We start from the raw sequence: 27,883 nt of genomic DNA on the forward strand, positions 1-27,883 counted from the left end.
CGCTAAGGCCTTTTAGAATTGCTTATAATGTATTCTTACTTTGGAGGTATCTATCTGCATTGTTTTTTTAAAGATCCTTTTTCTTTAACTATAAGATGGTTACTACCAGTTGTTATACTGTTTATTGTTGTAATGTCTTAAAACATTCTTTTATTGGTTGAGAGAAAACAGTCTATTTAATTTTTGGTAGTTTCGTTAGGTGAGCTCCATGTCTATTTTCTGTTGGATTTCTTTTTGTAAAAGCTATTTATAGCATACATGTTTTCTTCTTCCAGAAATTCCATAAGTATTTCTTCACTTGCATTTCTTGTGCCGAATCCAAAATTTCCAATCTTATTTTCGGAGTCTTCAATTTTCTTCCAATTTTTGCGTTAAAATCTCCCATTATTATTATTTCAGGTTCTTTGTTGTTGTCTATAGCTTTTTTAAAGTCTTCATAAGAAGTACTTATTTCATCATCTGTTGTTTTTTTAGCTGAAACTTAAACCTGCACAATCTTTATTCTGGTTTGTGAATTTAGTTTTAAGGTCATGTATGTAACCCTGTCTGAGATGCTATAAATTATTTGAATTTATAATTTTCCATTCTTGTTGAATAAAAAACCTACTCTACCGTATGTATAATTCTCCCTGCCTTTGTAGTAGAGCTTGTTGTCTGAATATAAGTCCACATACCCTTCACCTCTTCTTTTAACTTCTGATAGTCCCATTCTGTTCCAATTCATGTTCCAAAATTCCTTTTCTAGTTTGTAGAGTTTTTCATCTTTTGCCACGGAAAGTATATTGTATGTTGCTGTATGGAGTTGTTTGTTGTTTTTCTTCTTCTTTAATGTCGACTTGCTCCCCTTCCACAATCCTTGGGACAGACTGTTGTGGGATTGTGGAATAAAATTTCTACCCACCTTGGATACCTATTTTCCGTGTGTTTGTTAAAATCGACATTTTTGATTTTGATTTTTTTTAGATGCTTTGGTCATATTCCACCACGATGGCCAGGCGGGTTTAAGGGGTAGAAAAATGTGTACCGTTGATCGTTGCAACTAAGGTTAAGTGGTTTACTTAGTTTAGTCAAAATTCCTGGGAAAAACGGGTCAGCACCACTTACTCTTAATGGAATTACATTTCCTTAATTCCAGTTGTTACAGTTACTCCGCTGATACTCGGAAGTCGTGATAACAGGGTTCAACAACATGAATAATAAAATCTTCATGAGTAAACTAGCCACAAGACAAATAGCAATGAAAAAAGCAATAATTGGTATACAACTGTCAAATAAAAAGAGAAACGACTGGGTAAGATCAAAATCAAAAGTTGAGGATATCACAACAAAAATTGCCAAACTCAAATGGAGCTTCTTAGGTCATACTGCTAGGCAAAAAGCCCAATGTTGAAACGCCACAATATAACATAGGAGACCTTACAAAGATAAACAACCAAGAGGAAGACCACAGATAAAATGAGTAGGCGACATAAAAAGAATAGCCGGAACAAATTGCTCAGTATGTTGCTCAGGATAGAGATCGATAGAAGGAGTTCGGAAATGTCCAAAAATAAACGATAGAATGCTAAGAAGAAAAAGAAGATCTGCCTGTTTATGAGTATATTGTAAATATGCATTTAAAATAAAATAAATGTTTTATAAAATATGGAATCAGTATGCTGCTTTAATTAATAAATTTTTTTTCGACAAAAAGCTCAGCTGCAGGCCCTGACGATATTCCCTTTATCTTTTTAAAAAACCTTCACCAAAATACACACGAGAAAATACTCCAACTGTTCAATAACATTTGGTCTTCCCAAAAATTCTCATCATTATGGAAACAATCCATAACGATTCCTATCAAAAAAGGCGATCAATCCCTAGACACGCTAAACTCATACAGGCCAATCTCTCTCACCTGTACATTATGTAAACTTCTAGAAAAAATGGTTAATAAAAGATTACTTTGGTACCTTGAACAAAATAAAATCCTCGACCAATTTCAATCAGGCTTCAGACCAAATCGATGCACCATGGGCAATCTTATACTTCTGCAATCAACAATTGCGACTGCGCTATCTAACAAAAATGAAGTCATTGCAATCTCCCTTGACATCGAAAGCGCTTTTGACTCCATACCGATTTCTGTAATACTAAACAAACTAAACCAGAACAAGTTATCCGGTAATATATATTCGTTTATAAAAAATTTTCTCACAGAGCGATCCTTTTAAGTAATTACTAATGGTAAAACTTCCTGACAGCACACAACCACAAACGGTATCCCACAAGGGTCTGTCCTAAGCAGCACACTATTTCTCCTTAGTATTAACGATATTAGTTCATTCAAAAACGACCCTGTACAATACGGAATATATGCTGACGACATAATATTATTCTGTCATGGAAAGGTCACATCCAGCACACATACTTTACTACAAAACACGCCAAGTAAAATAAACAATTGGGCCAGTCAATCCGGCCTTAACTTCTCCCCATCCAAATCCAAAGTTATTCATTTTACCAGAAGACAAAACACGCAATCTCCAACCCTTACTCTGAATGGAAATTTTCTTCAAGTAGTAGATCAAATAAAGCTTCTTGGCATTATTTTCGATAAAAAAACTTACTTGGAGACCACACATTCGAGAACTTAAGGGGAGCTGCCTTCAAAAAATGAATCTTCTTAAATCACTAGCTCATTATAGTTGGGGAGCCGATGAGGAAACACTACTAAAAATATATCAAGCTCTTATTCGCTCCAAACTTGACTATGCTAGTGTTCTCTACATGTCATCAAATAACTCATTACTACGTTCACTAAATGTAGTCCAAAATACTTCCCTTCGACTCTGTTTAGGAGCATTCCGATCCAGTCCGGTGGAAAGCATTCATGTAGAATGTTTCGAACCCTCGCTTCATCTAAGACGACAACAACTTCTACTGCTCTATTTCGCTAGAGTTTTAGCAAATCCCACAAATCTCACAAGAAACCTCATCTGTAATAAACAATTACCAGTTACTAATAATCCTAGAATGATACCGTCCACTATACAGATGTTAATTCCTTATTTAGATATCAATCTATTGTCGATCAGCCCTTTCACGGTCCCTCAAACTCCTCCATGGATATGTAAACTTCCAAATTTCAATATCGAATTAATTGAAATTGAAATATCACCTTTCGTTATCAAACAAAGATTCTATGAAATACTACATCAATGCAACTTCGATAAGATCCTTTACTCAGATGCATCTAAGACTGAAGAAGGTGTTGGCTATGCTGTTACAACGACTACAACCACCGTCAACTTGTTTCGACTCTCCAGAAATTGCAGTATTTATACTGCTGAACTATTTGGAATACTACAAGCGGTGAAAACTCCACTCAACGATGATAAAACTATAGCAATATGTACGGACTCTCTGTCCTCCATGCAGTCCATAAAAAACGTACATTCTATCCACCCAATAGTTCAAGAAATTCAGAGTATATGTAATCGCCTTCAAACTAATGGAATTACAGTAACAATATTGTGGGTTCCATCACACGTTGGTATTCCAGGTAACGAAAAAGCCGATCAAGCAGCAAAACAAGCATGTTCTCTTAACGTAACAACAGACATTCAAACATCATCAGATTTAAAAAGAATAATCAAACATAAAATAATGGACCTTTGGAATGATCATTGAAAAAGAAGCAATACCAAGTTAAGCGTTCTACAACCAAACATTTTCTACCACCAGCTCCCACCAATAAAAAGAAAGGACAAATCTATCATTCGAAGATTGAGAATAGGGCACACACGCCTTACCCATCGACACCTAATGAATTCCAGTAATCAGATTTTGTGACAGTACTGGAACAACAGCAACTATGAAAATGTATTAAACTTTTTAAAAAACACAAAGTTATACAATTTAATATAAAACAAAATGTATTATAAAAAATGTATTGTAACTAATTTGTACCCAATGTAAAGTATTAATCATGTAAACATGAATGTAAATTGTACCTGTGTCAATGACCATTAGCTGTCGAGACATATTTTTCGAAATAAAAGAAAATTATTAATTATCTTCGATGCTAGTTATCATGTTTTATAAATTGTATCTAAATAATTCTGTGTCGTATTTTACCTCATATTACCCAATACCAGCACAATATCCTGAAGTACTAAATTTGAAGACTAAATCGACAATTACATTTTCTGCTTTAATCGATAATTCTGGGTGTTAATCGAGCAGGGAAACATAAAATAAAAGTTAGAATGTTTTAAACACTCAATTCAAATAAAATTGTACTTTATTTTTAATCTTGGTAGATACTAAACAATGTTTGCAAATATCTATCTATCAAATTTTAATATAATAAACTGATTTTTATAATCTTATCACTAATGACTACAAAAACACATGTCAAACTTTAAGATTCCAGATAATATGAATAATTGATAATACTCTTAAAATCTAGCAGATAAAAAAAATCATTCATTTGTGAACAAGCTGCGTTCATTATAAATATTGTATGTGTTTTTCGAAATGTTAATCAAACATATTGCAGTAGTACTAATTTTAGTAAACTCTGTATTTTCTGAACCAGTCGACGTATATAAATATCTGCCAAAAGAATGGAGAGGTATGCTCAAGAATGTTAAAGTGCATTCGGATATTGGGATGACTATTGTGAGTATATCCACTTAGATGCATTAAAAATTACTTAGTTTCATTTTAATAGTATTTTCTGGTATGGGCTGAACATTTTACTTAGTTCTTAGTTTCAATAATATCCGTAATAATATAAGTAGCTTTCAGCACAAGCTTGCTATTGCTCTATACTGTATATTGCTATATACCATACACCCTATGAGAGGTGATGAAAGAGCCTTCACAGCACATATATCTCTAGCATGTTATGTCCTACAATAGTAAGAAGTATGGAGTTTATAGCGCCGCACGTGTTTGGACTTAAACAAAAGAAATGGCGGCAAATTGAAAATGTATATTTTGAATAATTTGCTACCAAAAACTAAACTAAGGGCAAGTGAATATAACCACAAAATAACACTTAAAAACCCCATTCTATGCAAAAAATGTATTCTTTATCTAAAAATATAGTATACACCATAGTACTAAGTAAAAAGTTGCTCTACTAGGGTAGTTTTATTAACCCTAAAACTAAGTTAAAATATAGTTTTAAAATAGTTCTAAGTATATGCCCCAACAAGTGACCATGCGGACCATGAAATAGAAGAACTTTACGATGAGATTACTTTAGGCCTAATCGATATAAAAGCACACTTTACCATAATATGTGGTGACATCAACGTTAAAATAGGGAGAAAAGCAGGTGAGACAGAAAAATCACTGGAAAAATTTGGTTTTTTATAAACAGGAATGAGCGCTGTGAAATTTTACTTAGTTTCCTGTTAAAAAAAATTTATTCCAAATGAACAGCTTCTTCTACAAACAAAAAAAAAACATATAAGATGGAAGTGGCAGAGCCCGAATGGAAAAACTATGATCGAGATCGATTTTACGATTACCTAGAAGAGGCAAATCTTTAAAGATGTTTACAGTCCTGAACCAACTTTCAACGGGTAGCGACCACAGAATGGTGAAAGGATCTATAGAAATTGAACTTGAGAAAGAGAGATACCGCACGATCAAAAAGAAGCTTACAACTATCTGGACAAAGTATAATACTATAATGTTATCACATCAATAGCATTCTCGAAGGCCATAGCTATAGAAGAAAGAAAATACACTGCTAATAGAAATCTCGTAATGAAAAAAGTCTCCAAACACAAGGATTAATGGAAGAATGGAGAAAAATGCAAAGAAATAGAAGCAAACAACATTATGAACTTAGAAAAATAAGAAAAATAATACAAAATTGTATAAGGATGAACAACCGAAAGCATAAAAGTAAACAAATCTAACAAATGATGCAAATAACAAGAGTCTCAAAGTTCTAAGGAGAAAATTGACAAATGACAAAAAATAAATAATGAAATTAAAGGAAAAAGATGGAAATATGATCACCAACAGAGATGAATTATTAAAAGTAATAGAAAATTTTTATACAGAATTACACATCAGTCAACAAAACCTTGATGAGCAACTAACAGAAACGATAGAAAATTCAGGAAAAAGATTCGTCAACCAAGGATCAGAATTGATGCCAGATATCAACAGATGAAAGAAGATAATATTATCATAGTAGCCGCAAAGATTGGAGGAAATAGACGTTTAGAGAATATAAAAAAATGTTTAACTTATGTGTGCACCAAAGTAAAATACCTTAACTTCTTAACTTTTAACTTCTTTTACTTCTAAAATTGACCAGGACACTCTTTTGTCAACTCAGTAGCTAACTCCTCTATTTGTATCTGCTCTCAAAAAAGTATCTCAATCTCATGTCCTAACCAAAATTCCTATCTTCTCTTGGATACTTAATACTCTTAGCCTAAGCTTCTACCGATGCTACGATGGGGGATCTACGATGGGGGAAAGCCCGGCGGTAGAAGTGGAACTCTTTCGGTGTCCCAAAATTGATATTTTCAGCAAAATTCAGCTTGTACGTATGATTTTCAGAGGTCAAATCTTTTACGACTGTACACTTACTTTATGTATAAATTTGTAGATTTACTGGGGCTACTGTGGAATTGCCGGGATATTGAGGTTGCCAAAAAGAAGAGTTATAGAAACTAAGCATTGGTAAAAAATACGGAACAATTTCTACTCATAAGTACAAGTCGGCATTTTACGGTTATCGGAGAAACCCGTATAAATATAAATTTTATACATTTCTATCAAAAATATGCTAGTCTAATGTCACACAATTAGAACCAGTAACCATTTCTTTCTAGCATATCGAAATGGAAAATGTACAAAACAGTAGATTGTGGTGTTGGGCCTTTCACGGTTTTTTCCCAACTTTGGTTCAGAATAACATTTTTCACCAAAAAAGACATAATACTTTTCACTTTTAATACAAAACTTCTAGCGTGACTAATGTTGAGATAGGTCGTGGTTTGCGACCTCACATATCGACTGGTCAGAAAATTGTTCTGAATTCTCCGTTGATTGAAAATAGAACCCTTTTAAATATGCATCTCCAAGTTCGGTTTATACTGTAAGTAAATCCCTAATTTAAAATATTGTGTAAATTATTAAATAAATTAAGGGTTTGTTTTCCTTATGTTACAAGATTGTATAAACACGTTTTTAAAAATTCCATCGCTAATTGCACAATATTTACATTCGCCGCATCCAGAAGAAGATTAGGGATAAAGAAGACTTTCGTCAAGTTCAAAAATTAAGCAGAGAAGATCGGGCTAATAACCAATGGAAACAAAACTAAGTACGAAAACAAAGATAGAATCGGACAGAACATCAATACCGATGACTTTAACTTTGAGCGTGTCAGAGAATTTAAGTATCTTGGAAAAACAATAAATGAAGATACTAACAGATCACAAGAAACAAACAATACGGTAAAAGCCGGTAACAATGTCTGTATGCCGTTCACAACTTTATAAAATCGAAATAAATATCAAGACATACAACTATATAAAACAGTCATATGACCCGTAATTATGTATGGGAGCGAAATCTGGACGATAACAAAGCCAAACGAAGATCGACTGTGTGTTTGGAAAAGAAAAATCGCAAGGGCCAATGCTTGATGGAGCAGAAGGACACTATAGAATAAGAATTAACAAAGAACTCAAAGAACTAGAGACGCAAATCTAATAAAAGAAACATTAGAAGGCAGGGGCAGGACACCTAAGAAGAAAACGAAAGAATAGTGAGGCTGGTATCCTGGGAAGAAGCTCCAACTGAAAGAAAACCACGTAGTTTACGGTGGAGAGCCTAAGGAGGAGAGCTTAACGCTATGAACGTGGAGAATTGGATGGAGGCACGTTGTCAAATCGGCTAAAACCCACGAAGGCCACGGAGTAAAAAAGTAAGTAAGAAGAATCTACATTTCAAACATTTCGATGTAATTCGGCATCGCTTCTAGTTGATTAGGTTAGAAATATTCTTCATTAAAAGCAATATTGAGGATAAAAACTCACTACTGTTGCATAAGGATATTTAAACAATTTACTCAATACAAAAACAAACTGTGCTAACTAAACAATTGCGTTTTCAATATTCACACTGCAAAATGAAACAAATATTCATAATTTAGTTTTTGATATTTTAAATATATTATTGTCTATAACTTCCAATTCAATCATTATGTATTCGCCACTATATTATGTAATTTACTACATATATTGAATTTAAATGTTCCAAATATAGACTTAGATTTTATTATTCGTATAGCTTTGTTAAACATTTTTTTAGTACGACTTTTTAAGAAGGTACAATTACCATTACGAAAACCATTGGATAAGTACAGAAGACGGCTACAAACTTCTTTTGCATCGGATTCCTTATGGACAGAATCAAAGTGTTTCCGATACAAAACCTAGACCTGTTGTTCTTCTTATGCATGGGCTTGGATCAAGTTCTATTAACTGGATCATCAAAGGGCCAAATGACGGTTTGGGACTAGCGTTAGCTGATCATGGATACGACGTGTGGTTGGGTAACACTAGGGGCAATCTTTGGTCCAGGAATCACGAACGGTTGAATCCAGATATTGATGCTGAATTTTGGGATTTCAGGTAGGATATTTTCTAGATTGAGACGTAGATATTAGCAAAATTACCATCTTTTAATGAATTTTAAATTTAGTCTATTGTTAATAAATGTTTTTCATGACTATATCAACGTGATTAGCTAGCAAAATTTTTCGATAATTAGTTTTTTATTTATCTGAGAGTTTTTTTATCTATTATATCCAAAAGCTTTATATTTGTCGGGAACAATACCCCGGTTTTAGTAGAGAACATTCCAATACAACCGTTTAATTGTAATAAATTCATCTGTGGCATATAAATCACCGGGACCACCGGTATCGGTGTCAAGGCATTTGACTAGGTCAAATTAAACGATTTATCCACTTATTGTACGCAAGAGAGATACCTCTAGGGATAATCAAAACGATCAAAAAAATATCTACCAAAACAATATAATAAAAGTTGAATTCTCAAATAAATGAACTTTAATTAAATAAAAAGCATATATCGAGCACAGTTTTTTATTAAATCTTGCCCAAGTACTTTTACTCCTAGAGCATATTCAGGGACATTTTGTAAAAATTATAGGCTATTCAAGAATTTGGTAAATTTACATTTACACAACACAAACAAACAGTTGACCACACAAACAGACAAATGACAAACAGTTTACATTTTTTTTTTAAATTGAAGAAGGTACGTAGTGGATGGCAGCAGGAAAGAGAATGCAATAAAAGTAAAAGTAGAAGATCTAACTGATCCTATTGAAGCTGGCAATGGGATATGACAAGGAGGTTCCCTTAGCCCTGTATTGTTCAACCGGATTATGGATAAAATTTAAAAAAAGTAACGATTAAAAAGGGATACCAAATGGAGACAAAAAACTCAAAATAATCTGATATGCAGATGACGCAATACCACTCTCTCAAAGTAAAGATAATTTACAAAGTATGCTGCACCAATTTAATATAAGCGCCAGAAAATTTTACGTGTTAATTTCCCCAAAAAAAGAAAAAATGCATGGTTACAACAGCAAATTTACTAAGATGTGAATTGGAGCTGGAGGGTCAGATAATAGAACAAGTAACGGAAGTTTAAATATCTAGGCATCATATTATATAACTACGGAAAGCTCGAAACAGAAGTAAAAGACCAAGTGAATAGACTAAACAGAGCCACAGGTTACCTGAATGAAACAATATGGAGAAATAAAAATATCAAAAAAAAATGAAAGGCAGAATTTACAAAACAGGCATCACAACAATAATGCCATATGCGGCAGAAACACGACCTGACACAGAGAAGACAAAAAGGATGTTAGAAACAGCAGAGATGAAAATACTCAAAAAAAATTGATGGTAAATTAATATGGGACAGAGTTACACATACAGATATACGACGTAGATGCAAGGTGAAGAACATCTAGGACTCTGTAAAAAATAGAAGAGTATAATCGAACCATCATAGGAAGACGATCAGTAGGAAGACCACGTAAATGATGGAACGACAACTTACTGGATGCACATTGAAAAACAGACAGAGTCATGTATACATAAAAAGAAAAAGAAGATATTTAGAGGGGTGGTGTGTATGGAGCCAAGTATGATATTTAGTTTTGATAAGAAAACCATACCCGTGCGAGAAATGATATTTAGACCTCTGCTAAGATTTTTAAATGAAGTATGAAAAGTTATATTTTAGGAGATTATCAGTAATGGATAATATTGGAATGTTTTGTGTCCAAACTAAGTGTTCAAAATATTGGTGTTTTTCTTTTTTTGACTAATTTTTACTAGGCGATTTTCTGATCGGAAATTTTTTTTTAGTTTTGAGCTTACTGGAAGGTATGACGTAGCAGCCAAAATCGACTATATACTTGAAAAAACAGGCCAAGAAAAACTTTTTTATATAGGACACTCTCAGGGTACTAGTCAGTTTTTCGCATTGACATCTTTAAGACCAGAATATAACGACAAAGTAGCGTTGATGACAGCTTTAGCACCCATAGCTTACTTGGAACATTTGAGTTCACCTATTTTGCGACTAATGGCCGACAATATGTCTTTATTGCAGGTGAGACTATGCATAGTTTAATTTTTATCATGAATATTTTCTTAACAAGCCGAAAGTTATTAATAATATGTGTTACAAAGTAAGAGGCGCGCATTTAGTACTTCAATGTGCAGAGTGAAAAGTGCTAAATCGTCCATTATTATGCATAAATGTTGCGTCGCCTCCACGAATAACTATATACGGTAAAAGTATCTATCTAGTACGTCTATTAGGTAACCATGCGCAGTCAATCTCCCATAAATTCTAACTATCCATGAGCCTTAGTTTAGCCTCCTTATGTCATACCACATCCTCAACCGAATGAAAGTCGTTTGGCAGTATCCTCTTAAGCGTTTCTCCGTCGATACACTCTAACAGGTCTGTCTGAGCCCCTAGGGACTCACTTTAGAAAATTTTTAATGTCTTGGAAAACAAGACATTTTATATAACTCTAAAATGGAACAATTTCTTTCTTCTGTATGGATTGTATTCAAATATGGCTTCTTCTTCTTAAGCTGCCCTGCATTTATGCGTAGGCGTTCATCGTACACTGTCTTATCAGGTAAGATGTTAGATTTTTTACGTCCTAGATCTTCTTTACCCTCTATCTTTCCCTCTTGTGCTAGTTGCTAAAAAGTGTACCATTTTCCTCGTTACACGTACTCCAAATATGCAGTTTTTTTACTTGTTACACAATTAAAAATTCTTAATTTAATGGATTAGGCTCTTCTTAATATTTCCTCATTTCTGACTATGTTCTTCCATGATATTCTAAGCATTCGGTGTAAGCATCACATTATAAAAACTTTAACTTTGTTAATATATCTGGCTTTAAGCAGCCATTAGCAGACAAACAAAGTATTTATATAGCCTGACTTACTCGATTTCGTCTCCAGCTACATATATCTTTGCATTTGGGTAAGCATTGCCACCTATAATCGTTGCTTTTGTCCTCTTGATATTGAGATTCAAATCCAAAGCTTCACGTGCCAGAGTTAGATTATTTAAAAGACATTTCCCACTATCGCTGTGTCATCGGCAACATGTGTTATAGACTAATGCCGTAAGTTTAGAAGCAATTATTTTAGACACATTTCTCTTCCTGTCGTGTTTACACAATCAAATAACTATTGAAGGCCCTATCGCATAAGATAAAAGTATTTTCAGTGTGTCTAAGATTATTGATCAGTTCTTTTCATCACTGATTTTCACTCCAAAGTCTTTATTTTGCAAAGTCTATTTGAAAATTATGTTGTAGTAGATATATAAGAGTGGGGATTGAATGCATCCCTGTATGTTGCTTCTTTGGACGTAACATTTGTCGGTTAATCTCCCATCGACTTGTACGATTGCTTTCTGATTCCAATACCAGTTTTTTATGACACGTAGGTGTCTACCAGCAATGTCTTTAGTTCTTAACCCTCTAATGCATCAATTTTTGTTGGAGCTGAAAAATTCAGGAACGTTAGATTTTGCACTTATAAACAAAAATGTACTGAGACAAAAATTGATATTACTGCCAGGTGTACCTTTAAAAGGAAAAAACAGACATCCGCCTTGAGGCGGAATTGTGCAGAAACCATGCATTAAGACAACAGCATTTATTTTTTTTTAATTTTCAAACTAAGCAAATAAAAACATATTGAAATTATTATTTATTATGAAAATCGTAAAAACATGTTTTTGTGGATGAATTACATAAAGATAAATTGCATTTTATATAATATTGTTAAGTCTTTATTAATTCTAATTTATTGTTCTTATTTTAATTTACTAAAACACGATAATTTATATCAATTTATTAAACCACTGTACAACAATTTATTTGACTAATAATTACATAATTTATCTATCGGACGTTACAAAGTTCCGTCATATTTATACGAAAACATGGTTTCTCGAACCACATGGTTGTTGACCTTGTTTGCTTCGAATGCACGGGCCTATTTCCGGAACCTTCGAATGTACCGGTTTTTTATTAGTTGGAATTTTTGCTAGTCGAAGGGTCGTAGAGTCTAGAACATATTAGTAAATAAACAACATGTTTACAGGTTTTTAATATGACTCATATTTTTACGTAACAATATGCTTGGGTTTCGAAAATGCATTTTGGAAATTTGCACTGTTTTTTACCAGTACAATCCCGAAATACACACCAGTGGCCTATTTGATCGTAACGGATGTCCTCCGTCGGAAAATATGCTCTCTTTGGTGCTCTTGTAGTGGTTTTACATGAACAACTGGAAGGTCGGCCAACAGGTCGTTTGACTGGAGCCATGCCACACAAGCAGAGCGATTCAGCTGCTTGTGTTCTGAACACTGGCAACTAAATTTTTTCTTTGTGGGGATAAATCCTGTGATACAGTAGGTAAGCGTTGATCACCGCCACATCTATGAGATGTGCCCAAGCACGCCCAAAGACGTATAGAAATTGTCAAAGTATAAAATGTGATTTACGAAATTTGGAATGTGCTTTGATAATCTAACCACAACATTCGTGGCAGCACCAAGATCTGGAGTGTCGTCCAAGATTATGTTGTCTCCTGCACCAGTGTAAATTTCGAATGAATACAAAAATCCAGAAGTGTCACAAAGGCAAAAAAATTTGAAACCCCACTTATGTGGCTTGTTGGGCATATATTGTCGGTTACTTCCAGTGATCTTTGTAGCGCACATTTGTTCATCTACGCCCAACCTAGAAGGTATAGGGACTGATAGAAATCTGTCATTGAAATGTTTCACTAGCGGACGAACTTTATGCAGAGGATCGTATCCAGGGCTACCCTTTCACAGCTACTGAGTTGTTATTATAGTGTAGGCACCGTCGTATAGATTCAAACCGTAGCAAAGGTATAGTTTGACGAATTGGCTCAAAAGAGTGTTTTCCCCAATATGATCGGACATTTGGATAGCGATAAACAGACATATATAGAAGAATGCCAATAAATTTTCGAATATCGTCGGACTGGATGCTGAATTTTGTCTGTATATTATTTTGCCGAGCGTACAAGTTTGTTTGCTCCACTGGATGATCAACCATTGTGTCGTCAAGAAAATAAAGAAAACATTCATGTGGAGTGGCTAATTTTTATTTTTTTCTGGAAACTGCTTTTCGCCTTGCATTTATTTTTTTTGCAATAACTTTTTATTCTTCCATGCATAATGCGAAGAAAAATTTTCAATGTGTAGCTCATCTGACTTATTAACCTACATTCGTCGCATCTTGTTTTTTTAGTCTGCTTTTTCGAAATTTCTATAAAAATAGGCTTAAGCCGTTCCTCAGTTCCTCATTAAAACGCCTAACTTATATAATCCTCCTTGTGTTGTCTTCTTTGTTTCATAAGGTCTAGTATTTCTTCCTTTCTCCATTGTTATGTCTTGAATATATTAGTTACACCATGTTCTTCTAGTATTTTGGTCACATGTTCACAAAATAATAATTGTCATGTTTTCTCAATATTTTCGGTTCTTCTCATGTCTTTCTTATAATTGTTTACATCATTTTCAATTTTACCTTACTTGACATTTGAAATAGTAAAATTCTTTTGCTGATGTTTTTTTTTTCATTCATTTTAGCCTGACTCTTGCATCATCAACAAAGTATGTCGTAAGTCTACTGATGGAGTTTCTAAACATTTTGTTAATAAGAGTGGTCATAGCTGTGGACTATAGTCATGATCTATGTCTGGTATAACTTAAAGCTAAATATTTCTTGATGAGTTTTTACAATAACCTCTCCTTTTAACCTAAACTTCTTTTTTTTTTATTTACTATTACACTAGATTTAAATATAATCAAATCAATTATTAAATTCTTTTCCTAAAAATTAATATTACTAGATTTAAATGTAATCAAATTAATTATTAAATTCTTATTGTTTATATATTACTTTGTATATTTTATTTATATGTTACTTTTGTTTTTTTCAGACACTTATTAACCTTTTTAATATGCATGAACTTAGTCAAAGTCAACTTACAAACCTGTTAATAGGCTTGGTATGTGCAAAGGAATCTCCTCTTCAAGAAATATGTGCCACGTTTACATATTTAACATCCGGCTTTGATCGTCAACAATTTGACAAGGTAATTAAGTTATTTGATCGCTCTTTTTTTAATTAGTTTTAATTATTTTAATTATTTTTATGACATTATTACCAATTTATTTTATTATGTTAATCTATGCATACAATGAAGTAATATAACTTTAGACATGGGTTACAGTATACCTCCCATAGTAGAAGATAAGTAATTACAATTAGCAATAATTTAACAGCAGCCTATTAGCAAACAATGAAAATAACCAAACGTATCTAAAGTAAATTCAACTTCAAGCTACGGACAATGTAAACAAATGCACGCTGGAAGCACGCGTTTGTTCAGGCCCGGACTAGTAAATTAAAGATACAATACAAACAGACAAACTTTGATAAATACAGATAATAGCACACCAATTTTTTAAATCTAAAAATGATGTACAAGATCAAGAGCTACTAACCGCAAAATAAAGTATGTATGCAGAAAAAAGAAGTTTATAAAATTATCGTATTTGCGTTATTAACTTTCAGAATCTGATGTACTGCTGTCATCATGAATGTTAATAATGAGAGGCTCAATTTAGGGTTCAATTAAATTGTCCAACTCCCACATTTTTGGCTCTACCTCTTCTTTTACATTCTGACGCAGATTTTCCATTTTTTCATGGTTACAACAGATATAGCTTCATGGAATAAATTTTTAATGGCAGCAAATTTAAATGTTGTGCTATTGGCAGTAACATAATTCTTGTCTTGGGCCCATACAAGTTCTATTGGATTGAGCTCGCAGTGGTACTGTAGCAACCTTAACACTATTCTATTTGTGCTTGTTACCAGTTCATCTATGTACTTATTGTATTCGCCTTTAAGTTGTTTAAAGATTTCTAGAAGTTGCACTTTTAATAGCGTTTCTTCAAAGGAAATGTTTTTTAAACGAAGCTAATTTTGAGTATTTCTCTTTTTTGTAGCCACAATGGAAATTTTTTCTAATTTTCTGGAATGATAAGGGGCATTGTCTATCACAGTTACGGCATTTTTTTCCAGTGTTGGTAAAATCTTTTGGAGCCAACTTTTAAATGACTTCCCATTCATCTCCTCATGATAGTCTCCACTTTTGCTCGATTTAAAAGCCCACAGTGCATCGGGAACAAAACCATTCTCACTTCCGATGTGACAGATTATCAATCTTTTACCTTTTCCTAAAAGTGATATTAAAGATAATAATCAAAAAAATTCAAAGTTAATTTTAACTCGAATTACCTGAGGGATTTTTAGCTATTGTTGGCTAAGCCAAGTAATAAATTGTTCTATTTTCAGCTCTATATTGTCTTATCTTTTGCAGATAATCTCTTCGCCATAACACAATTTTATTTTTGTTTAGTAGCAAACTGTTTATTCCACGTTTTTGAAGTTTAAAATTTAATTTTCGTAATAGTTAGTAAAGTTGTAGGAAGTTCATTACAAAATAAATATTGATGAACCTTTCTTCTTATAGCTGACTTATCAAAATCATCTACAACATCTATTGATTTTAAACGATTTTGATTTGTTTTAGGTGTAGATACGAGTAATGTGTGGGTTCTTTTATACTCTTTAATAATATTGAAGACACTTTCGTCGAACAAACTCCAACTTTACTTGCAACCTTTTGTTGAATGCCCGGTAACGCCGAAGTAGGATTATCTTGTAATTCACATTAATACGTATTAACCATTATTTCTTTGGTTATTATATCTACGTGGTTACTTTTTGCCTCTTTTCCTAGGAGGACTTAGTTTAAGCAGTTGCCAATTTTCATCCGCAGACTCCATATCAACTATTTTTAATAAATTATTATACTTTTTCCAACTAAAATATAAAAATGTGGATTTTAAAAATTTACTATTATAGTAGAGGAAAAACACATCACAAATTTGTATAGGCCGTTATTAGGTAGTTTTACCTTATTAATTCTATTGAATATCATCTGTAAATTTTTAATATACAGTATAACAGTATATCTGCATTTTAAAAATTATTTATTGGTTAGCCAATTTTGATGCCTCCATTGTTCTTTTCTAGTACCTCTAGAATATTTGTTCCGTGTATATATTGAAAACCAGTGGCAAAAAATGCAGCCTTGTTAAATAATGTTTAAAAATGTTTATATATTGACTCACCATATTTCCATACCTTATGTGGGCTGTTTGATTCAAATACCTATTTTTAATAATCTTGAATGTCCTTAATGTCAAGTCCTAAAAGATGTAATAGTTGTATTGGTCCAGGCGGGATCTATTTTGAATGTTTTCATTTTCCATACGAATATTTGGAATAGGTGAGACTATTTTTTATTGGAATCACGTCAGGATGTCCCTTGTATCGATAATCTCTAATCTGTCTAACTGTTTGAAAGGTCTCTGCAAGCTATCTAAGGTCTAAGCAAACCTTGTGCTAAATTTTTGATCTAACAAAGTCTGAAAAAAATCTAATATTATAATTATTGTATTTTGTCCTCTCCCTAATAATCCTCAGTGGTTGATGGGGTTAATAATAAGAAAAAGGATCAAGGGAGACAAGAGCTTTCAACTGATTTAAATTATTGAGACTATTTACAGTGTGAATCTAGTTATAATTAGTTATATTACTAAACATGATAAAACTATGAATAATTGTCTTAGTTAAGTTACCAAAAAATTTATGGATTAAACTTGTATGGTTTTTTGGCATGGATATCTTTGACATATTTAATATATATTTTCAGAGCTTTTTACCATTATATTTGTCACACGTCGGAGTGGGGATGTCAATTAATATGTTACTGCACTTTGGACAAGAAATTGAATCACGTAAGCTTACAATTTTTATTTTTGCTTTTTGATCTTACGTAAAGTATAATTACAGGGGTAGATCTTATCCTAATTGGTTTATTAGTAGCTATTATTATTATCTAATTAGATTAAGTATTTTTTTAAATTTAAATAACTCTAAATTAAACTTAATACATTTATAAAAAGGATGAACTACCTTTAATAATTTGGCACTCTTCAGCTGTTACGCAAAACATTCAAAAATGTCAATTTTTGTTTTAGCATTCGTAATTTCTAATATAAATTATTTATTTTTTTATTAGTCAATAGACATCGCATCCTTTTACACTTATTTCAAGGTACAGTACGTTAAGTTTTGGATTAGATATTGCAAATACATAAAGCGATAAAATCGGCTACATTGCCTCCTACGAGGTAGTTGCAATTCTCCGATCCCCTCCACTCCGATACCTAGACTCCTAGACAGAAAACGAGAAAACTATTTAGTAACAACGCAAGGAATATGCAACTCCGTCCGTCGATTTTTGTTTGCTTACGTACACCCGGTTCATTTTTTTATAACATAAGCTCAATAAAAATACACTGACCATTATAAGGCGGTGCATTTGTATCGGTTTTTATTAATTTGAACAATTTTTTGTAATTGAATTAAAAATAAAAGCGCATTTCTTTCAAAAGATAAAACTATACTCTTATTGAAAATAAAAAACAATTCCTAATAAAATAAGAAATAATTCTTAAATAATTAAAAACTTGTGAGGATAAATGTAAGAGTTTTTGCTGTAATATCATTGGAGACATCTCTTATTTGGTTTCTTAATTTATCCAAATTTTGCACTCTAGCCTCAGGATGATCGCAAATGATGCTTTTTAAATGTCCCTAAAAAAACAAGTCCATGTGTGTAGGATCTGAAGATCGCGCAGGCCACTTAATATCGCCTTTTCCATTGATAACTCGATTCGGGAAAGTATTGTTTCATCAATCAGCCAATCCCGTCCACTGCTGGACATAGGCCTCCCTCAGTTCTTTCCAGTGTTCTCTACACTGGGCCGCTTGTAGCCAAAAGTAAATAGTATTAGTATTAAAGTATTGTTTAAGTACTCTCTAATTATTCGAGCGTTGTGAACTGAACAGTCGTCTTGATTTAACCAAACATTCTCCAGATTTACATCAGAAAGATTGAGAATAGCGGGAAGAACATGATTTTGTAACAAATCGAGATATAGTCTACTATTCAAGTTGCCCTCAATAAAAAAATGGACCTATTATGTAGTCTCCCAAAATGTCAGTCCAGACGTAACTTTTTGAGGATGTTGAGTTCGGTAAACAACACTTCTGTGCTGTTTTTTCCGCGCCCAATACCTCGTAATGGAAGGACTGTGTCTTTCTACTGACGGAACAGAAGATTCATTAGTAAATAAAATGTTTTTAATAAAATTGGGTTCATCATTAGCCTTCGTTATTAAAATTTCACAAAAGTCCATTCTTCGAAAGTAGTCGTTTGGATAAGGCTGCTGCGTCTTCAAATATTTAAAATTATTGTAACCGTGCTTTTTCCACACTTTCGTTACAGTAACATTACTAACATCTTACTTCCTAGCAACGCTTCTACTTGAACGTGTTGAATCTACCTCGATTGTTGCATAAATTTGTGTATCCCGGTATTCTCTTTCCTCAACTTTTTCTAGTGACACTTTTTGAGCTTGATATTTTCTGCAATTTTTGAGGCAATAAAAACTCTCAAAATTTTTGACTATATTATGAAATGACTGCAAGCAAGGAATTGGTCTTCCCTCAAAAAAAAACCGAAAATAAATCTACATATTCTTGTCCAGAATCACCACCACAAAACCATTTTATTATTTGAACCTTTTCTGCGGGCGTATAAACAGACATGTTGTTTACAAAAATAAATTAAAAATCTACGCTTTTATTGCTTTAAACAATCACTGTATAATGACAAACTATTGCCGACGAGGCAACGTATGTTCGTGGAAAGTCGACGGCGCGCAGTGTTGCCATTTATAGTGAGTATATCTAATTTAAAACTTAAAGCACTGTATATAATTAGGTATCGAAAATAAGGTAACATATTTTCAACAGCACTGGCATGCTCGTTTATTTAGTTTGAGTTTCTGTTTCATTGTCAAAAGGAAATCTATGAAAAAAAAACCTAGTTAGAAAAATTATATTTAAATGACTGTATTAACAAAAAACAAAACATTTAATTGAAATTGTTAAGTATTTAGTTTAATCTATGATAATTTATATATTAAATAAACAAAACGCCTTCATTGACTATCAACACATAACCTAATATTTCTCAAAGGATATACATGTTAAAAATGACTTACCTGAAATGTAATATTTAGTTTTTCAAACTTCCGCGAATACAAGCAAGACACTTAAATGGCATTTTACTAAAATATTAAGTAAATGGCCCTTCAAAATTTGAAATCAAATTTGATTGTCATCTAAAATATGCAAACACAACGTCACTTCGTAAACAATCGTGAACTTCGAGCACGGTCGTGTAATAACAAGAATAAAAACGGAGGTATTCATGTTTAGGATGCTTTTTACAGCATTCACTTAGTCTATTTGTTATACGTCTTTGTTCATACGCAGTTAATCAAACTCACATTTTTTATACACATTTAAGAATATGAGAATACATTGTTAACATTGATAATCGCAGTTTTTGTATAAATTGCTCCAAAATATCACTACAAATGATAATTTTAATATGCGTGTCTTGTAAAATGTGGCTTAACTTTTTATTAAACAAAATGTAAAAAAAAATCAAAAAATTCGACTGTTTCCTACTTTTTTTGCATATATTTCAAGAACTGTTAGTTTTAGAATAATTTTGTATAAAATATATTTCGTATAAAAGTTTTATAACGAAATTTTACAGAAGACAATGCTAGTTTTAAATTTTAAGAATTATTATTATACTTAAAAAAATATATATTAAAAAACACAAAAAACAGGTAAAAAAGGTTTTTTTTGTGAATTTTTTTTTAGAACAAAATCTACTTAAAACCTTCACATTCCAAGAAATTAAACTCTTTCATATGTTCAATCATCACACAAAATTTCATTAAAATGAAACCCATAGTTTTTGCATACTAATTTTGCCAGCTCAATTTTTTTTTAAATGAATAATTTTCAAAATTATGCAGGTCAAAATTTAAAACTTTTAGATACTTGACATATAAAAGAGCATTCAAGATTTTTCATTTTTGGAAATTAACTTTGGTCGATCATCAGATCCTAGGGAATTTTTTAAAAAATTATTTAAATTTTAGGCTTATAACCAATTTGAATAACTTCATCAATTGTTGATCGATTATAATTTTCAAAACAAATATTAAAACTGCGTCAAAAAATGCTTAAAAAAAGGTAAAAATAAAATGATCGGTTTATTAGTTCTGGAGTTATGATTGGTTAAAGTTAACTACGATTTACAATAAAAGTATAAGGTTCTAAGATCTATATATTTTAAACAGTAACCTTTACTATGCAAAGCACTAATTACATATAAATTTACATTAGCTACAGTCTACTAGAAGTTGGTTGAAATGTCAATTTAAAGTAGTCCATCCGTCAAAAAATTGAGGAGACAGCGGCTATCGCGGCTGAATCAAAATTGATTTTTGCGTTCGAAATCGTGTCGCTCTTCAAAATTATAATTAACTCTGCTTCTATTCAATTTTGATGTTTTTTTTAATTGTGGTCTCGCGAGCTAAAAAAATCAAATATTGCATTTGCAAATACGTATAAATAAAGTTTCTAGCTTCTTTTAACAACCAAAAATTAATAAAGTGTAATGTAAAAGTAGCTATATTTATCGCATATATTTATTATAAGGATGCTTTGTACATAAAATTATTTCTTATTTATTGTTATTATCAGTAGTAATATCCCTAGGACATTGATAACAGACGAGATAATTTCATGACAAATTTCTCAAGCTTGTTGCTTGGTAACAGCACGAAGCCGAAGGCTGAGCCTTCGGCTTCGTGCTGTTCGGCACGAAGCCGAAGGCTCAGCCTTCGGCTTCGTGCTGTTACCAAGCAACGAGCTTGAGAAATTTGTCATGAAATTATGAGGCATTCATCAATGTCCGAGGGATATTCGGCGGATAAATTTTCGAAAAAAAAATCATAACTCAACATAACGAAACATTTATTTATTAAAAGTACAGTTAGTGAAAGTACAATTATTAAAATTTAAGTTAACATTTAAGTCGACATTTTGAAATTTATTTGGATGAAGTTGTCAAACTCGATCGTGTTGTCATAGGGATTGAAAATGGCACTGAGTGCAATTATCAGTCTAATGTTGACATGATTGGGTGAAATTGTTCCACATGACACAAAATGACGAAATTTGAATGGTTGTTAGAACAGTCGAAAAATTATAAATTCAAAAAATTGTTTAAACTTTAAATATAGGTATATATATTACGAAAAATTACTGACAACATTGAAAAGGAAATTCATTAAAAAATATGATTTCAAAATATAAAATTTATTTTACTGGTAGCTATAAAATAATAAAAGCAATAAAATAGGTTTTTACCTCAATTAAAAAATAAATACTTTCAAAAATATTTAAAAAAACTATTATTTTTATTATATCAATTAAATTGTATTCCATTATATATTCAATATTCCAGTTTAGCTTTTTTACAATTTTGCTGAGTATCGCATTCTTCATGAAGACGTACTTCATCGTCTATCTCTTCGTCTTCTAATTGAAAACTTGAAACTTCTTTTTCAAGACATTCTTAATTTATTTTTCTGTAACTATCTTCTCACCATAATCAATTTGCACCTCGACTAGAACATTTCAAAACCATATTTAACGCAGCTACATGTTTTGGAGCAGCCTGTTTTGTGGTTAGAGCTAATCGTTTTAAATAAATTTTCTGGTAGTAGCGGCTGTAATGCCCGGATATGTCCTAAACATTGTTTTCCAAATTCCAAACCAAATTATTACTCAGTCACTGTTGAACTTGATTTTATATTCTATAGATTCTGCTGTAGATTAAGTAGATGGAGGCATTAATAAATTTCCTTTTTGAAAAATTTAATAAAGTTTCTTTTCAGGCATCCTTTCTTAATAAAAAATAAATATGGGAGAGTATTAAATTCAATTTTAGAACTTTTACCCATATACAATGGAGGTATTATTTTAAAACCTGCCTTTTTGATTTGCTCGCGTAAAGCATTTGGATCTTTAAAAGTTTTCGCTTAATTTTGTGAATTAGTATCACCAAAAAGTAATTTGATAATTTTTTGATTTCCTTGATAATAAAAAGCTGAGAAGATATCGCATCCGGAAAAAGTATGCCTAAATGCAACTAATGACCTTAAACTACTCGCGCTGAATGATTTACAGTCATTTACAGTCAGTTTGATTTTTTACCTTCACTAGGTCTCCAAAAGTATATATTCATTGTACTCTGTGCTCATTCTCTCAGACACTTTTGCATATCTGGGATCTGTCGAAGTTTTTGTTTTTGATTTATGTTTCATATTCATTTTAACTAACACTTAATGGTCTTGTTGCCTTTATAGCGTATTTAATAAATGCAGTTCTTTGATCGCTCTTGTGTGTTTGGTTTGGTTTTGGTCAGAATAGATCTCAATGAATTGAATTTTTAGAATGCTGTTTTAATTTTGGATATTGTTAACTCTTACATAAAATTCATATTTTTTGGCAAACTGCGTATATGACTAAAAAAATTTTAATATCTAATGATGGTATTCTAGGTTTTAGATCATTTAGAACTTTTTTTAAAAAATGACTTTTTTCCATAAAACTAAAAATAAAAAAGTTTCCCATATGGTACCCACTTAATTTTCAGATCGCTTTATAGAGAAAAATTAACACCAAAATAAAAAAATTGTAGCCCTTGAAGCTATGGATGTATAATTTTGAGAATTGTATATTACAGATCATTTTCGACGATACGATTATGGAAGAGAAAAAAATTTAAAGCTATACCATACCGCAACGCCTCCTGATTTTAATTTATCTGCAGTTACAGCTCCAGTAGCTCTATATTATGCTGAAAATGATTTTCTTTCATCAGTAAAGGTAAGTTTTGTGATAATATATTTTTAAATTTGACGTGAAACATTTTCCATGTATATATGTTTAACTTTTAGAAATAAATATATGATGCCTATTCAGCACTAGAATTTTTCAAAAAAGAATTTCTCTTGATTAAAAAATATAATTTGAAAAACGCTTATATTCTGTTCACTGTTCATTTAGACCCAGCTGTTTCATGTTCTCTAGGAGGTTTTTGGGAATAATACCAGTAGTAGATAGAATAATAGGTTTTGTCTGGGTACTTTCCATTCTCCATTGTCTCCTGATTTGTATTTCTAGATCTCTGTACTTGGCGATCTTTTCGTTGTATTTAACACGTAAATTATTGGTGTTGGGTATCGCCACATCAATAAGTGTTGTTTTCCTAGTAAATTTATTAACTAATATGAGATCCGGTCTATTATGCGCCACTGGTTGGCCTGTGAGCACAGTGCGGTCCCAGTATAGCTTGTAGTTGTCATTTTCAAGCATTCTGTCAGGGACGTATTGATAATAAGGAAGATGCTCGGTTTGGAGAAGTCCCAGTTTGTCAGCTAGTTCTTGATGGATAATCTTTCCTACTGAGTCATGGCGTTCTTTATAATCAGTACCGACAAATGCCTGGCAGCCACCGGTAAGATGTTGGATGGTTTCTTGGGCTTGACATCCATATCGGCATTTGTTATTTTGGACTTAAGGATTTTTAATAATATATTTTAGGTAATTTTTTGTTGGAATAAGCTGATCCTGAATGACAAGTAGGAAACCCTCAGTCTCGGGAAACATCTTTCCTGATGCCAACCAATAGTTCAACGCTGTATTGTCCACATATTCGTAGCTGTTCTCATTGCGATGTCGCCCATGCAGAGGTTTACTCATCCAGGTGCACATTTTTTCTTGCTTAGTCAATTAGTTTATGCGCATTTCTTGTTCACTAAGTTTAAGCGGCGTTGTATCATCTACTGCGCAGATTGCTCGATGTAAAGTAGATGTTTCAGCCTGTACCTGAAAATAAGTTCCTAAATTAGCAATTTGTTTACCCAATTGCTCACCTATATCCACAAGTCCTCTTACCCCTTGAAACCGCGGCAATGTTGTTTTTACTACTGTACTGCGTGGATAATGTTTTTGCGCCTTTGTGAGAAGTGTTCTTACTTTCGGCTGAAGACCCTCTATATCCGTTTTTGACCACTTTATAATACCAAATGAGTAGCTTGCTTTTATTATTACTGGAATTTAATATATCCAAATAGAAGGCTATTTATAAGAAAGTTGGGAATGGAGCTAATAAAAGAACATGTGGGTGCCAGAGTCTCGACGTCAGGTTTACATTCATATATTCAGTCTGCAGTTGTCAAATACGACAACTCTAAAGCTCTATCAGATACCCCTTCCAATAAAAATAAAAAAGGACACTGTAGGTATTGCAAAAAACGAAAAATAAGACATTTCTGTAAGTTTTGCAAAAATTAGTTGTGCATGCAATATATTGTAGCGCGTTGAATAGACTGTGTAGACAAAATGACGTAAAATCATTGTGTAATTTAGTGCTACTGAATTTTTCGTACCAATCTTTATTTTGTTTATATTTTACGTTTCTTAATTTTATCAAATATATTTTTAGTCATCTCTAATTAAAAATTGTTAAATTTTTTGTTATTATGTATTTTTATAATTTTTTAAAATAAAAGTGTAAAAATAGTAAGGTTTTGGTATTTATTTTGTAGTATATAATTCGACTAGCCACAAAATATATTTCTCTCAATTTGTAATTAAAAAACTTTTTGTAAAAGATTACAATAAAATTTTTGTAATATATCTCTATTACAAAAAATATTGCGTCATCATCTTGAGTCCTGATAGACCACCGTCATGCACTAATATATTTTTTTAGACGTCGTGTAGCGTAGTGTTAGTGTGTCCTGGCCTTAGTCCGCATTTAGCTTAAAAAGTACCTGAGTTTCTGATCTCCAATACATTCCATAAAGCTAAGTTTTTGGTTCTACTTAATGTAGCTTTATTAGCCTTATCAATTTACTTGAAAAACTCAACTAGCTCATTAATTGAAAAAAAAAAAATTTTAATAGTTCTATTGTACGCTTGTTTCAAACCAATAATGTGTGTAACTTAATTTTATGCTCATAATTGCTTGTATGAATTTTTTTTAAACAAAAATTTAATCCTTGTAGATCTGTTTATCCTAAACCCGGCTTGATATTCTCCCAACAAAGTGTCCACGCACTCATTCATTCTTCTTATCAGAATTCTACTAAATACTTATTATTATTATTATAATGTGACAAGTAAGCAAATTAGGAAAATATATTAATCAGACCAGTTTACTGACATTTCTTCTTTATGTTAAATACACCCGTTTATTTTAGCTAATTGCTTTTTTAATAGCTTTCTACTAACTTTTAACATTTCCAAACTTACCCCATTTGGTCCATGGCTTTTATTGTTCTTGCCTCGAATTGTTTTCAATATTTCTTGTTCTATTGGTCTGTCATGGATACCCTTACATTCTAAAATCATTTGTTTGTCTTTGCGTACCGAACAAACTTTTTCATTCCTACATTACATGATCAGCCTTACTTAGCAGTATTATTTTGTTTAATCTCACATACGTACTCTTGCTCTGATTTTTTTTTGTCTTTCTTACTCCCTAGTAGAAGGAATTAATTTTTTTGTTTCGGAACTTTTCTTCGACATCTTGCTTTTTTTTTCATTTTACTCTTTTTTTTAACGCTCTCTTTGTCTTCTTCATATATAATAGTAATAATAATATTCCCGTTTAGATTAATGCTTTTATGATTCTACCATGTTTAATTTTTCTACACTATTCTACTTTCTATTCTCCTTTCCAACATTACGCACACCACTGTACGTTAAGCCGTTTGGACACTTTGAACCCAAGGTCCTTTTGGTAAGCCGCTATATCCGTTTTTTCTTTATTCGTCAAATTCTACCAATACGTTACTATCGGACCAATAGGAGCGAAGATACGTTTATTTACCTAACGTTCATACCGTCATATTTAATTTTTGTTTAAAGAGCTTCTAAAAGTATTTTCTTGTACCATTTTCAAGTTATACATTGTATGTGTATGGCGTTAAACCACAATTTTTTATAATACAAATTACATTTTACGTTTTTTTTGTCATTTAGATTTCCACTTCGGAAATCCTTTTTAAAAAAGATTATTTCAAAATAAGAAGTTGTTATAACCTACAGTTTCTTAATTGGCGCTTTATTTAACCAAAAATTAACACGTGACTTACTTGGTCTCTATCTTGTAGGCAAAGAGCCATGCTGTCAGTTGAAAATTCTGAGGGTGATGTCCTCTCAGAATGATATTAAAATCACATTTTTGGGTGTTTATGTGTTAATAGAACGTCAGAGACACATACAATATACACATAATTACACTAAAAATCATAATTTGATATCATTCTAAGGAGACAACAGCATTTTCAACTAAAAGCATAACTATTTGACTACAAGATCGAGGTCAAGTAAGTCACCTATCAATTTTTGGCTTAACCATCGAGCAAAAAGACAATTGTCTTTTTGCTCGATGGGCTTAACAAAGCTATAATTAACAATATTCGTATAAATAGGTTATAACAACTTTTTATTTTAAAATAACCTTGTTTGAAAACAATTTTCGCAGTGGACATCAAAACGTCTAAACAAAAGTAAAATGTAATTTGTATTACAATTAATTTTGGTTTGGTTTAATCCTATATAAACAAAATATTTAATTTTTGTTGACGCCAAAATACTCCCCTCCACTCCCCCTTCTAACGAGGCCATATACGTTACGATAAGACGAGTAGACGAGACTCCCACCACAAAAGAGTCAAAAATGACCAGAATAAATATTAACGTTTGAAGATGCCATATATGTTTTTTAATTGTTTTTATTTTTAGGATGTAGAGAGATTAAAAGGCGAGTTACCAAATGTTAACAAGACACGCCTCATCGAAAACAGAAGATGGAATCATATCGATTTCATCGTTGCCAACGACGTACATGACGTAATTAACAAAGATATAATTGCACATCAACAGACATTTATTGATGCTGGAGCTTTAAGACCAAGTACAGGTGAACCTATAAGTTCCACCACAGAAAGAACCAAAGGTAGTTCAGAAAGAATTATTAGTCAAAGTATATATACATTAATTATTACTGTTATGTTAGTATTATATTATTAATAAAAATCTGTTTTTTGTGGATTTTTAATTATTGAATCTT

At 32.0% G+C, this 27,883-nt stretch overlaps 1 protein-coding gene across 1 annotated transcript; it reads left to right on the forward strand.

The window, feature by feature from the left end:
• Positions 1-4,447: 4,447 nt before the first annotated feature.
• On the forward strand, positions 4,448-27,871 carry LOC140432362 (lipase member K-like). Its single transcript, XM_072520210.1, has 7 exons — positions 4,448-4,665; positions 8,338-8,660; positions 10,442-10,688; positions 14,597-14,752; positions 17,447-17,531; positions 23,483-23,625; positions 27,556-27,871. The coding sequence occupies exons 1-7, from the start codon at positions 4,522-4,524 to the stop codon at positions 27,841-27,843; spliced, it is 1,386 nt and encodes a 461-aa protein (XP_072376311.1). The 5' UTR covers positions 4,448-4,521; the 3' UTR covers positions 27,844-27,871.
• The last annotated feature ends 12 nt before the right edge of the window (positions 27,872-27,883 follow it).

Source organism: Diabrotica undecimpunctata, chromosome 1 (genome assembly GCF_040954645.1).
Source record: "Diabrotica undecimpunctata isolate CICGRU chromosome 1, icDiaUnde3, whole genome shotgun sequence".
NCBI lineage: Eukaryota > Metazoa > Arthropoda > Insecta > Coleoptera > Chrysomelidae > Diabrotica > Diabrotica undecimpunctata.

Excerpts from the sequence above, each read along its gene's own strand:
- LOC140432362 (XM_072520210.1), top strand. The coding sequence starts at position 4,522 with ATGTTAATCAAACATATTGCAGTAGTACTAATTTTAGTAAACTCTGTA. Across the intron at positions 4,666-8,337 it reads CGGATATTGGGATGACTATT|TACGACTTTTTAAGAAGGTA; the intron begins GTGAGTATATCC and ends ACATTTTTTTAG. Across the intron at positions 10,689-14,596 it reads ACAATATGTCTTTATTGCAG|ACACTTATTAACCTTTTTAA; the intron begins GTGAGACTATGC and ends TGTTTTTTTCAG.